This window comes from Thermobia domestica, chromosome 9 (genome assembly GCF_964235325.1).
Source record: "Thermobia domestica chromosome 9, izTheDome1.hap1.1, whole genome shotgun sequence".
Lineage (NCBI taxonomy): Eukaryota > Metazoa > Arthropoda > Insecta > Zygentoma > Lepismatidae > Thermobia > Thermobia domestica.
This window is the reverse complement of record NC_137462.1, coordinates 142021424-142035727: the sequence shown is the minus strand read 5'-3', so window position 1 is coordinate 142035727 and position 14304 is coordinate 142021424. Positions and strand designations below refer to the sequence as shown.

Here is a 14304-nt window from a genome sequence, read left to right as displayed (position 1 = left end):
GATATCATCTATTAGCAAGTTCGCAAAAACTTCTTGGATAAATGCATACTATAAAATCCGTGCTACGTGCCAAAATGAAAATGTTGAGTAAAAGCCCAGATTTTACTTCAGAATTGGTGGGTCATAGACCCACGCGCATTCTTCCGGCGATTATTTGATCTATTTACTTCCACAGTGAATACTAGATAGCTCGTTTTCACTGAGCAATGTTAGGCACATAGGCCACATTTTGACATTAAACCGAACTTTTCCATTTTTGACACAAAACGGATTTCATTTTCAGTATCTTTAAACTCTAAAGCATCGGGTCACAGGACATTGTTGATCCCATAAGTAGAAAAGCTTACTAGACTCTCTCTTCGTTCCCAGTACTCGTATTTCTCAGCAATAAGTAAAACTCGTCTAAAATATGACGAAAATTTAGCTTTTATATCACTTTGTGTCCAAATATGATCTAAAGCTAAAGTATGGTTCAAACAATGCATTTATATGACCAATAAAAACCGTATTTTCGTGTTCACAAAAGTCAGAAGCATGATTAGATTTAATTACAGTAGAGCGTCGATTATCCGAACGTCGGTCAACCGAACGACCGCTTAACCGAACTGTGTACTTGCTCGCACCTGTTACTCTCCCACCCTACCGTCCATCATCCCCCTCACTCCCAAACCAAGTTTCCCACAGTAGTCGCCGCACTGAGCCACCGCTGGCGGAACATTGCTTCTAATGGGGCCTTCATAAGGCGCTGCTGACCGGCCAAGCCGCCAGTCGCTGTGTTTCAACAATCAGCACACTTCTTTTTATGAATAAATTTACTGTACAGTACTACTTTTTGGCAAATAAACATGTACAGTTCGATTATCCGAACAAACCAGTTTTCCGAACACCCATGTCCCCCAATTACTTCGGATAATCGACGTTCTACTGTATAATGTTTAAAAAAAACAGTATAAAAAATATGGCATGTCATAGAAATCCAAGCTTTGGTCATAATGACAGGCTTGATGAGAATATACTTCAAGATCAGTTTTCTCTTAATAGGTGGCGATCGTTATTATACTGCATCAATCTTTAAATTTACAACGACACTCATTTTGCTCAATTTTCTCGAAAATCGCTCACGAGGGATTTGCCCTCACCCATATTATTTTGTTGTACTCAGTGAGATGTATCAATTAATACATGCAGGCACGTAGCCAGGATTTCGTGAAGGGGGGGGGGGGGGTCCGTGACATGAAATATTGTGGTCATCACACCAGGGGCTCGATCATTCTAAACAATTTTACCGGAACATATATTGGTTCGTTTAGCCAGGATTTCGTAACGGGGGGGGGGGGGGGCGTGACATGAAATTCTGACAGCCCAGGAGCTCGATCAATTTAAACTACTTTACTATCAAGATATATTGGTTTGGGAGGATATGTTAGTAAGTATTTTAATAAACTATGAAGAAATCTCGAGTAAAATAAAAAAAAAACGTATTGGAAAAGATTATACAATATTTACATCCTTCCTCTGTTTATTCAAATATAACAATTTTCCTTTCATTATGACCTCAACTATTATAAAAGTACATATTCACTATTATAAAAAGTACATACTCAATAATGTCTTGTAAAATATTTTGCAATATCTGTGTTCCTCTTTCTGTTGAATCAAATGTTAGCAGAACTTTCTTTCCACATATATTTTTGTTTTTATTTTTCCGTCAACTACTGTCTGTTTCAAATGACAGGTTAAAGGGGCAGTAGAAAATTGTTTTTGAAATAACATGCTTGCTATTGCAAGGATGTAATGACGAAAAATTATGATAAAAAATGTCCACGCTGTTACACAACGGCACTATGCTTTCGGAAGCTTGAAATCTCCTTGACTAGTAGCAGAAATTCTGAGAATTCCGCAACTTTTCTAGAAATTTCAAATTCCCTTACTTCCAGGATATATCGCTCACCTCGCAACCCTGTATTGAAGTAATACAAATTTCCTCTTAAGAAAGAGTAAGCAAAAGCTTCCTATAATTTATTTTTAACGCTGATCCTCCTTTTTCTTATTTCATTTTGTTTCATTCTTCCTTATTTTTTTCATTTCTGGTCTCGAAGGGGGGGTCCGGACCCCCCCTTGGCTACGTGCCTGATACATGTCTCATCTTTGTACCCCTTCCATTAAATGTTAATAATAGAGGAAAAGGTGCAAATATGGGCTACCACTTTTTGATTGCAAATAATTCGTAGATACATGGAAGTCGAGCAAATTTAATTACTGCAATAAAGACTATGTTACATTTCCTACACATGATATAAAGAAAATTGAAAATAACAAATCACTAGTATTGTACATATATATTTTTCTGACACTCTACGGAATCACGTTTCAAGAAATGGTTGTGCAAATATGGGCTACCAGTACAAAAACATACTAATATGAAAAAAAAAAAATGTGGTACAGAACATCACAATACTACCAAGTGTAAGTCTATACACTTAGTGACAATAGTCACACACATACTCGTATTCAGCACCTCCACATTCATTATGTGCCCACATGTGACACTTTATGCACTGAATCCAGAGTTCCCCGTGTGTATCCGCTGAAAAGTTGCTGCGACAGAAAATGCATGGCACATCTTCCTCTGTAGGTTTCTGCACGCCAACAGGTAGATTTAACTCCACGTCACTATCACTGTCGTCGAACAAAGTTGCTTCAGACTTTGTGGATGATTTCCCATAGTCCAGTCTTCTAGCAGGAGTTGATTGCTTCGTTGCGGAGCCTATCATTTCTGTTACCTTGCTTTTCTTTGCGTCTTTTGCAGTTGATGTCGTGGATTCATACAGGGACTGCGTATAGGGGGATCCAGTTATGAGTGAGGCAGCGCTACTCTTGCGACCTCTTTGGCTTGTCTTCTTCTTGATGGTGGGAGGAGATGCAATATGAAATGGACTGACTAGCTGTGATGGACCTGCTTGACACTGTAAATCTGAAGTACTGCTTGGTGAAGAGGACTGATTATCTGTTGATGGCACGCTGCTTGTTGTCCCTGCATCAGTTTCCACAACAACAAAATCGTCGTCAGTGAAGATGCTCCTGTCAAACGGCATGATTCCTGTAACACGAAAACCATTTTCTTCTATGTATGCTCTCTGCACTTTCAAATAGGCTCTTCCGAAAGGCTCCATGATGTCATAAGGACTAAGAGGACCATTGGAATGAAGAAGGACAGATCTGATCTCATTACTGTAATGATGCTTGAGAGTACCCATGAAAGTTTTGTCCAACGGTTGTAACTTGTGAGTACAATGGTGCGGCAATGATATGATTTGGATGTGGTTTTCCCGCGCTAGGTCAATAACCGCCAGACTTCTAACATGAGTGTAATGGCCATCCAGTATCAGCAACACTGGTGATTCTTTTGTCGGATGAGTCTTCTCAATGAAGTGCTGTAGCCATTCTACAAAGACGTGTGATTGAATCCACCTTGACGGATGAGCTCTACCAATAGAACCGATTGGTTTACCTTTCATAAGTTGGTCCGTCATGTTTTTCCTGGGAAATATGAGCATAGGTGGGATAAACTCTCCTTGAGCGTTCATACAAACTACCACCGTCATAGTTGCTCCTCTTTCGACTGATGTTCGCGTTCCTATCTGTTTCTTTCTTTTTCCTCGCAATGACACTTGGTATCTTGCTCTGCACGACAGTAAGGCCTGTCTCATCTACGTTGAAGACGCGGTCAGGCGCGTAGTGATGTTCCGCATATGCTGCTTCCAAAATATCAAAGAATTTTTCTACGTTGTCTTTAGTAAATCCCACAGCACTCGCGTAAGAGGTCCCGGTGGGTTTGCGAACAGACAGAACTTCTTTATCTCGATTTAGAAATAAATCTGCCCATGCTCTACCGGCTTCTTCTGATGTGAAAGGATGAAGCAAACCATTTCCTACTGCTAATTGATATGCAAGACGTCTCAAATCTGTCACCGTGAAACCAAAGAAATGTGACTCCATTAACAGTAAATATTCCACCAACAACTTCTCAAGCTGCACCTCTAAGACAGTCCGTCTTCCGAGTGGTTTCGACGCTGCTATTTCAGGATTGAGAGATGTGTCCTTGCTAAGATATTGTAAAGTTGTCCGAGGAACGTTAAACACTTGTGCAGCTTTTAGTGTCCCCATTTTCTTTTCTCTGACAGCAGCAATTGCTTTCGCCATGTCTTCTTTATTCCATTGTTTCCGTTTATTCTGTGGCACATATCGCTGATTGCTCCTTAGCATGCTGTAAAATAAATCGTAAAGACTAATTAGAAGCTTGGATCAACATGGTGCAAATATGGGCTGGTAGCCAATATTTGCACCAGGCAAGGTAGCCCATATTTACACCACCACGCCACATCTCAATTTTATATTCCATATACCATTGTTGATGTTATCTGCACCTAACATATACAATACCAACAATTCTAATATTTGAACTCAACAGACACTGCGAAAAGGATACCCCATACACTCATTTCCAAGTAAAAATATGAAACAAACATACCTGCGAAAGTTTTCGTCCCCTCAAGAAACAACAAAAACGCACTATCTATTCTACACGAGGCTGTTCCACTCACAACTGCATCCTCTACCTCAGCGTTTCCCAACCGGTGTGACGCGGCACACTGGTGTGCCGTGAATGGACCGCTGGTGTGCCGCAAGGAATCGAAACAAAACTATTAATTTTATAGCAATCAAAACGTAGGGGAAAATATATATTTGTATTTTACATTACTATGAACAATTTTAAGTTTCCTACCGGGTTACCGTTCTGTACATTTCTAATGTTCAAAAAATATTTGTTACCATTGTTATGACCATTATTGCTTCTTTCTTGTTGCAGACTATTTCGTAATTTGAAAATTTAAAATATCATTCAATCCTTTCGACAAATTACCTACATTTGTGTTTTAAAAGTAAAAGAGATTTGTTTGTTTGTTCGTTATTTAGTGATTTTCCTTCTTAGTAAAAGAGTAAAAGGTTGGATACAGTTTTTAAACAGAAAGCGTATTTTTAGAAATCTGAGTCCAATATTTCATTGCAATTGTTTTCCATTTTTAAAATTAGAATGAAAAATAAGCATAATGATTTACGACGGAAAAAAAACAGTGATGGAGCTTTTTTCTCTGGGAGGAGATCAATAATCACAGAAAAAATACCACTGTGTTTTATATTTACAAATAATAATATCTATAAGTGTGCCGCGAGAATCCAGGTAACACCCGTAGTGTGCCGTAAGTTGAAAAAGGTTGGGAAACGCTGCTCTACCTGAATAGCCTTGTACCAATAACTTGTCGTATTCTCACAAGAGTGCAGCACTTAACAGAGCTTTAATTTGGATTGACAGTATTTACACCATAGCCGATATTTGCACCTCCTCCTCTAATATTATAGAGGGCCGCGGTGGCGCAGTGGTAGAGCGTTCACCTCTGATGTATCGGGTCCAAGGGCGCCGATTTCTCTGTACATTTGGGGAGGCCCATTCAGATGCAGAAGGTATATATATATATGAAGATTTTAAGACAAATTGCACTCAAATTATGCCAAATATTGTATATTCACAAATACAATAGGGGACCCACATGAGCTCCCCAGGATTGGCGCCCTTGATCGGGTCCCGGGTTCAAACCCTGCTCCCGCCAAATGAACTTTGTAATGGACAAACACCGTGTGCGTGGGTTTCCTCGGGGTTCTCCCGTTTCCTCTCACTATCTTCATTCTATCATTTCATTCATTGCTCATCATCACTGTGTCCTTTAGCCTAGCCGGCATAAGCATGGGACGTAAAACTCAATTACGAGTCGTAATTTAATTTATAGTATATATGAAAATGAGAAAGTTAGTGCCGGGATTCGTACCGTTTTTATTCAGAAAGTTGTCCAAGATTGATATTTAGAAAATGTATGCAATTTTACACTTGAAATTACCAAAAGAAAGAAAGAAAAAAAAAAAACAGCATTTGTGCGACAAAAGAAATGGCTTCAAAGAATACAATACTGCATGGCTCATAATATTGTTTATGGTTTATTTTATTATGTTTATGCATATACTGAAGCAACAGATGGCAACGAATCTACTTTTATTTTGTTTTACATTTTTTCAGCTTATATATATATATATATATATATATATATAAAATCCATTGATGGAAGATTCAACTTAATGCTCTTTCTTTTTCCTTTCATTTCTTTTTCTTCCTTATGGACCGTTTATGTTGGAAATACAGGAAGACACAACGACTTCTTTATAAATTCTTAACAAAAAAAATAAAAAAAATCTTGGATCCGTGAAATAAGGTTTGGCTTCTGGTCATGGATAGCAGCCAACATCAGAAATGGGAGCCCTTCATAAGAGACTACTTTGGATAATGTTAAGCAATTTAAGATTAAAAAAAAAAAAAAAAAAAAAGAGAGAGAGAGAGAGAGAGAGAGAAAAGGAAGTTGAATTACTGCCCTTAAAAAAAATTTAAAAATCAGCTTATATTCATCCACTAAGTAGATGGCGAAACTAATTTTGAAGGTTTATTTCCAGATTATGTTGGCATTGCTTAAACTGGAGTGAAAATAACCTTTTGACCGATACTTCTAGGAATTCCAAGGTTTATGATTGCTATTTCGAGTCTATACACTTAATATGATTTTATTTCGTACGCCAATATTTTAAAGATATTCCAATAAATGCTCTTAGCTCACTTGGATTGGTGTGAAATATTTTCTTAGAATAGCACTTTCAGGCTTATTTATTATTATTATTATTATTATTATTATTATTATTATTATTATTATTATTATTATTATTATTATTATTATTGAAAAATATTTTTTAAAAAAGCTTGAGTAATCAGTTCATGCAGTGAATAGCTAGATGCTTTTAGTATGTGTGTTTCTTTCGTTTTACGTTCTACGTTTATGTGCAATAAGCTTATAAACCGATCGAATCTACATGACACAACTAATCGCATCAAGTAAGAGCGTACTAATTATGTGAAGAACTCTCAAGTGGGTATGAATCCTGCCAAGTACATGGCATGATGCTTTGATGAAGTAACCACTATCCTTATCAAGTTTACCCATTGCAGACAAAGAAATACTTGAGTTGGGAATGAAGTCTGTGCATCTTAATTGATCCAGTTGTTTCCTGATCCGTGTGCCCCATAATGATTTCCTGTGGGCTTTTTTTCGTCTCTTAATGGCTAGCGCTCTTTCTACTCAATTGGATCACATGGAGCTCTGAGTGTAGCTATACAGGTACAATAAATATATTATTACGGAATATGAAATGGAAAAATAGCTTAAATGAAGAAATGAAGATCTTACCCCAATCCAATTACTTACAGTGCCATCCTGTTGGTTTTATCAGTTCTTTACGAAAAAAGAAAGGTCTATTTTTTATTATTTATAATTTACGCCGCAATTTGCAGGGTAGCTCACAAAAGATAAAAAAGGGGGTTCTATGTCTTAATAAGAAAGCAAAAATTCTTTAAGAGACACTTCAAAATGACAAAATGCGTGGTTATATCTTGTAAAGTTGGGAATTTGGAGGGAAGCAAATGTCAGACCCCACATTCTCTGCTTTCGTATTACTTTATAACGTGAAATCATTACAGAAAATACTTCTAAATTTTCGTCATAGAATACGGCAAGGAAAGGCGATGACAAGGAAAAGCACTGCGTTCTTGAGAATTTTTCTCTTTTTTAACCCCTTCAGCTTTTACTCTGTTACCCCATAAGCATATGCTCACAAACTTCATACTTTAGATATCTATGGTAGAATGAATCATATGACTCTAGTTAAATTTCCTTACGATCAGAAATATCGATTAATCAATCTTGGACTACGCCAACTGCGTTTCCCAACCACTTCGGAATATAAGAAGTCATTATAGGGCAGACGCATTAAAATCCGTAATGCGTGAGTTAGAGAAATATGGGATGGACCTGGTAGTTCAGGAAGTTAGGTAGGAAGAAAGAAAAGGGAGCTATAGGAACCCGAAATATTACGTTTCTTTCTGCTTTCTTTTTTTAATGGGAAAGTAAAAATCACCAACTATTAGCAGGGTGTTTCGTTCACAAACTAATAATATAAGCAATTAAACGTGTTTAATTTCTTAATGATAGATTATCTTTTGTTACTGTTCAAGGTAGGTAATACGATATTATTATTCTAAATGTATATGCTCTAACACAAGATAAGAATGACGATATAAAGGACAGTTTTTACGAAGAAGCGAAACATGTATTTGATCAACTCTGCGATACCATATGAAAATTTTATTATTAAGGGATTTTGAAGGGCTTCCATGCTGGTCTAATGACAAGCTCACACGCTTTACCATTACCATGGGACATAAAACTAAAAGATTTCACATTATTTCATTTCAAGAAGGAACAGAGGGAGGAGGAACAATAAGCACTAACTTCATTGTCTGTAATGTGCTCTTCTATATTGTTGAGAAATATTCCACTATAAAACTGTAATTCTCCAATATATTGATTGATTAATGAGAACTGAAGCTGGTTTTATTTAAATTGCTGTTGAGTGTTAATATGAAACTTCATAATTTTAAAGAAGCTGTGTCGCGACCTTGTTAAGTGTTATACGTATGTGAAATATAGGCTTTATTGCTAAAAAATCATAGTCGTTTTTGGAACAAGTTCGTATATTCTATATAAATTAATTGTACGTAGAATTGTGTAAGGAATGATCTTTTTCTTGTTAAGCTACCTGCATAATATGAACATAAAACAATAAACGTAATAATAACAACTGAAGTAAATTCTACGCACTGTTTATGTGTTTAACAGGGCTTCATGAATGAGAGAAAGAGGATCAGTGAAGAAAAAAAAAAACATTTTAAAAAAAGACAATGCTTCTTTCTTTTTGCTGACCGACTTCCTCGTCCAGTCAGAAAAAAGAAAAAGAAAGAAAAAAAGAATTAAAGAAATTAGTTTGTATTTTTGTTTTATCAAGTGAAACAGCTCCTTGTGTTTTTATCACGAATAGCTGTTGTATATGCTTCAACACTTTCGTATCTACTGCTACATTCATTCTTATTTTAGCTAGTCTTTGCATGATAAATAGAAGACAGAAAGTGAACTGAAGGCCAGTGGACTGTTTTTGTTGGCTATATAGTGCCAGTGCCAAGGGAGAAATGAGAAAGAGCATTGAAACTAGCAGCTGTCCAAAAAGCACGTGGTGGCTTGGTTTCTATGATCACGAGTTTGTATTGATCAACATTACTTAGTGTACTGGTGTTCGGTACCCTTCGTAAGTGTTCGTATTTGCTCGTGACATGTCGCCACCCCTATCTCGCGAAAGCGGCAATATAGCCTCTAGCAGGTTTTTCAGTGGGAGACTGGGATCATATAGTGAGGCAAGGCTAAGAGAGAGCACTGTGTGGTAGGCCTAATAGATAAAACTAGATTCTGAGAGCGACAATGAGATAAAATGTTTACTATTATTAATGCATTTAGTTTTTAAAAGAAATGTTATTTTGTGTGAAAGGGATGAACTATAAATGAATGTACCGTTTGATTCTCTTCAGCCTTGTCACATTTGGAGTAATTTATTGCATGTGATGCGGTACTTCTTTTTAACATTTCCGGCGTTCTCTCTGCTAAATCGTGTGAATGCGTGAGTTAGCAAAACAGCTTCAGCATCCATGTAGCTGTTCTCTGTGACACTTCTTACCCACGATAGTTTGTGTGTTGTGACTTGTAGCGATAGTATAGTGCTCGGATATTTATTTTGGTGTGTTTGTTTGTTTATATCAGTGAAGAATGGTGCACGTGGATCTGAGTTTGTGTAATGTCGTTGATTTGTCGTCAACAATACTGATGCTGCTTCCATTGAATTCCGATTACGGCCTCATGGTCCAGTGATAAGTGTTTTTAAGATAATGGTTATGGAATCTCCAGGTGATACAATCAGCGTAGTCATCAATGCATGGAGTAAGCATTCCTTACTAATTAATTTATTAATTGTCTTTCTTCGCTATTAATAATTATAGGGAAGTTTATTGGTTTAATTTTGATAGTGCAAATATCAATATGCTTTTTTTTCCTTTTCAAAAACTAAATAAGCTATAACGAGAGAAAAACAAATGGGGAATTTTTTTATTCTTTGTTAGGGATGGCCTTTTTCGAAAAATGTTTTTCGATTTTCGGAAATTTTATTTTTCGCTTTTTCGAAAAAAATTTTTCGTTTTTCGTTTTCGAAAAAAATGTGGCCATCCCTATTCTTTGTATTAATCTATGTTGATAATGAAACTATATTACCTCTTGTAGTTAGAAGTCCAGACAAGGGGACCTTTAGTGAATATTTCTTTGATTTTCTTTTTTCTAAGATTGGATCTCAACTGAAAGTTCAACTTGGGACTACATAAAGAGTAACAGTTCTAGAAGGTAAAAACTGGAAAGGGACAGCCAGAACTCAGACTATGATAGGTATATCATGAGTTTACCATAAACTTTTTAAAAAAATATATAAATAATTCCTTAAATAATTTTAGGTACTAAAAAATCTGGGGACCTAGCCCTTCCCCCGACTCCGGGCTAGAACCGCCACTATACATAAACTCAAAGCGAGGCCGATCTCAAGTGTTCATTTCTGAACAGAAGTATATGTCTATGTTGTTACTTAGAATGTCAGAGTACAATACATCAATAGGATAGTGTATTTTATGAGCAGTAGCATACTCACTGTCAAAATTTCGTAAAGAGTGAGGTGGTCAAGCACTCAATTTCATTTCCGTTTAGCACAAATATTATTTTGTGTATGTATCTTAATATAGCAAATGGTTATTTTCCCACAATATCTAACTCAAGGTGGGTTTAAATCGACCCTCCCCTTGTGTACGCCACTGTTTTACGAGGTTTTAGGTTCTATCTCTGATATTACTCATACATAATTGCATTTTTTTTTTCTTAAATTCTGTAGGTAAAATAGTGAAGGGTAGCATATAAATGACAGAAAAAAATCGTATGTTTTAAACGAATAACTATTGACTTTAAATACCAGAAATATCCTGTAAGTATTTTGTTTTCTTTTAAAAAAACAGATAATATTGTATAATCTTGCACGAAGGTTTGCAACATTATAACTGTGGTTGTTTTCTGTTGATATTTCTCCTTCAAAATTTATTGGACAAATATATCTACTGTACTGACATTGAGAAACGTATTGCATTCTTGTGACACCAAGACTAACTTCTTCTTGCATATACCCACTTACACCTCCCTTGATACCTCTCGAAAAAGAAAATGGAATCAAGGAAAACGAAAGCATCCCTTTTTCTCTGAAAAGACCTTTTCCCACTACAAATGTCTTCCTCTCCAATGGACTCTATCCCTTTTTCTCCAAAGAGCCACCAGCAAGAGATGACTGCCTTATCTGATTACCTCCTCCCGACTGGACAGATCTTTAAATTTTAGATGATGATGATTGCGTGGCTGTCAATATACGTATTTCTAATTTAGATCCCTTTGTAACTGCAATAATTTATTTTCAGTAAGCCGGTGTCAAATATATTTGAACGCATTCTTAGAATTCAGAAATTTATTATTATTATTATTATTATTATTATTATTATTATTATTATTATTATTATTATTATTATTATTATTATTATTATTATTATTATTATTATTATTATTATTTAATACTTTACATCAGTGGTTCTCAACCTAATTCCTATCACGACTCCCATTTTATCTTGCCAACGGTCCCATTGTAATTTCTGGTCTGTAATAAGCTTGTATAGGATTTTTAATAGGCTATACCTATTGCGGAAATCTCGCAATTTTCTGTATTTTTATAATTGTAGAATCCATTTCTTGTATGTAATGTATACAGTATTTTCCCTAAAAGCGATTGGATTAAACCCAAATTTGGTAGTTCATTCATATTACAAATATCGAATCCAATCTGTCATACTGTTTCAAAATGAAGGCCGTTTGAAAATTTTAAAACTTCACAACTCCTTTAATCTTAAGTCATATGATAAAAAATAATGATTTCTAATTTTGGTTTTAAAAACCCTTAACCGTTGTTTAAAAAAATATTGAATATTTTAAATGACTTATAATGTGCGTCACGAAGTTTGAACCAGACATTGCCCCACTAGTGAAATCACACCATGCTTAGGTATCACATTAGCTTTCAGTTTTTAACTGTATTTCATTATCCAGTTTTCATTAGTTTCATATCGTACCTCTTTCATTTAAATGGATTTTTAAACAACTCTACATCTGTTGAAAATGTTCAGTAGAGCTATTTTTTGTTGTTCTTAACAGTGTGTATAAAAATAAAAAATATACCAAACAGAACAAAATTCAAAATAATATTTTGTGTTATTAGATTCTAATATATTAATGTCTTCCGCTTATCTTCGCGACCCCCATGAAACCCTTTCGCAACTTCCCTAGGAATCACGACCCCCAGGTTGAGAAACTCTACAGTAAAAATACTTTCGTAAGGGTAGTATTTTCGTAAAGGAATTTTTCTTTTCTTAGGCATGTATAATTTATTTATTTCTCTTACCCACATTAAAATAATTGGAGTTTGAAACAACGGATTTGTTCGAAACCTACGGGTGTTCTTTCTCACAACTATAGGTTGGTGGGCAGCATGGAAATTTTAAAACTTTTCTCTTCTTGAGAGAGCTGTTTTATACTTTAACCCTTTCACAGAGGAAGTCGACTTTTGTCGACAGAACCAAATTTCCTTAACATGCGAATGTCGACTATAGTCGACGTGTTAAAATTTGTTTGTCCGAATCTTGGCTTTGTCGAGAGTAGTCGCCAAAGTTGTACCGTTCATTTTTGTTTGTGTTCTATTGTTTTCGATAAACAATAGAAATCACACAGAAAACCTTTGGCGACTACAATCGACAAACCCAAGATACAGACAAATTTTAACACGTCGACTATAATCGACATTCGCAGGTTAGGGAAATTTTTTCCGTCGCCTTCCACAGTGAAAGGGTTAAAATACGAGTGGTAGTATTAGATTATTCATAAATAGGAAGTGTTGAACTGTAAATTAAGTTATTAGTAAAGTATAAGCTAGCTAAGTTAAAAAAAAGAGAGAAACATTGGTTTATATTTGGTCTGAGTCCAACAGATGAGGAAACAGTCTATTGGCCTTGAAGGGAATTCTGGGTTAAAAGGGCTGACAGTGAACTGAATAGGAAGAAGAGCGCCCAACCTAATCTTTCAGACCAAACCCATAAACAACTAATGAATGATACTCGTGGGGCATGCACCAGAGACAGATGTTCAATTCTTGACTACTTTCGTCCATATATTGTGTTGTACAGATGCAAGAAATACGAGTATATTTAGCTGTTGGTACTGCTAGGTATCCTTCAACTCAGCTATCATTGTTATATCAGATTATCTAAAAGTTATTGAGCATTTGGAGATCAAAATTGAGAATACATTTATTGCAATTTGAAAATAATGTTATTACGCCACATATGCAGTATTTTGTTCGATTACTTTCTGCCATATTTCCGGCAACACTATAATCCCGTGGCTGCAGAACTCCTGTGGTTGCTGGTATTAAAAAAAAAAAGAAAAAAAGAAAAAAGAAAAGAAAAGAAAAAGAAAAAAAGTGATACATGATTTTCACAAGCCTCTCTTGAAACTAAGATAACACCATTCAGAGAGTTCCGCAGAGACCGAAACAAATTATTTGCTAGCGGTGCCAGGTCCGGGCTATATAGTGGGTGCATTAAAACTTCTAGCTAAGTTTTCTCAATTTCTGACGGGTGTTTCAAGATGTATGGATTCTGGCATTCTCAGCGTGGTTCACAACACCCTTTCTGTTGATCAGTTCCGGTCATTTGTTTTGAATTGGTAGATGCAGTCACAATAATTATTAGCAGTACAGGTCCGAGACTATCATTCTGCCCGGCGATAGCAGCTCGTGATGCACAATGCTATTTCGATCCCACAAAACGCAAAGCATAACCTTCCTGGGCGTTAACGTAGACATAGCCACAGACTATGGAGAGTTCCCTCGTTTCGAGTACGATCTTTTTCACATTGTTGTCGTAGCCTATCAAGTTTTCAACAATCATGATTAACCTCGTGAGAAATGGATCGAATTCGTTACGTTTCAGTAAAGGTTCGAAGATTTCTGGAAGTGGTTTAACAGTATTTGGTAATGGATGTTTATATCATTGGCGATGATGTCATGACTGTTTATATACCTATTTTCCTCAACTTTTGCCACAATATCGTGCACTTGCACGCCCACTGAGAGAAGGATCTG

At 36.0% G+C, this 14304-nt stretch overlaps 1 protein-coding gene across 2 annotated transcripts in view; it reads left to right on the top strand.

Moving 5' to 3' along the window:
* The window catches only part of LOC145695073 (echinoderm microtubule-associated protein-like 2), a 438352-nt gene that overhangs the window by 180758 nt on the left and 243290 nt on the right, over nt 1-14304 (top strand). Inside the window, exon 1 of one of the 2 annotated variants that reach the window (XM_081771922.1) lies at nt 9407-9977. The exons of the other annotated variant lie outside the window; for it this stretch is intronic. Coding sequence (XP_081628048.1) covers nt 9926-9977 — 52 coding nt within the window. The 5' untranslated portion in view covers nt 9407-9925. Of the gene's footprint in view, nt 1-9406; nt 9978-14304 lie in introns of those variants that run through there. 2 annotated transcript variants of the gene reach the window in all.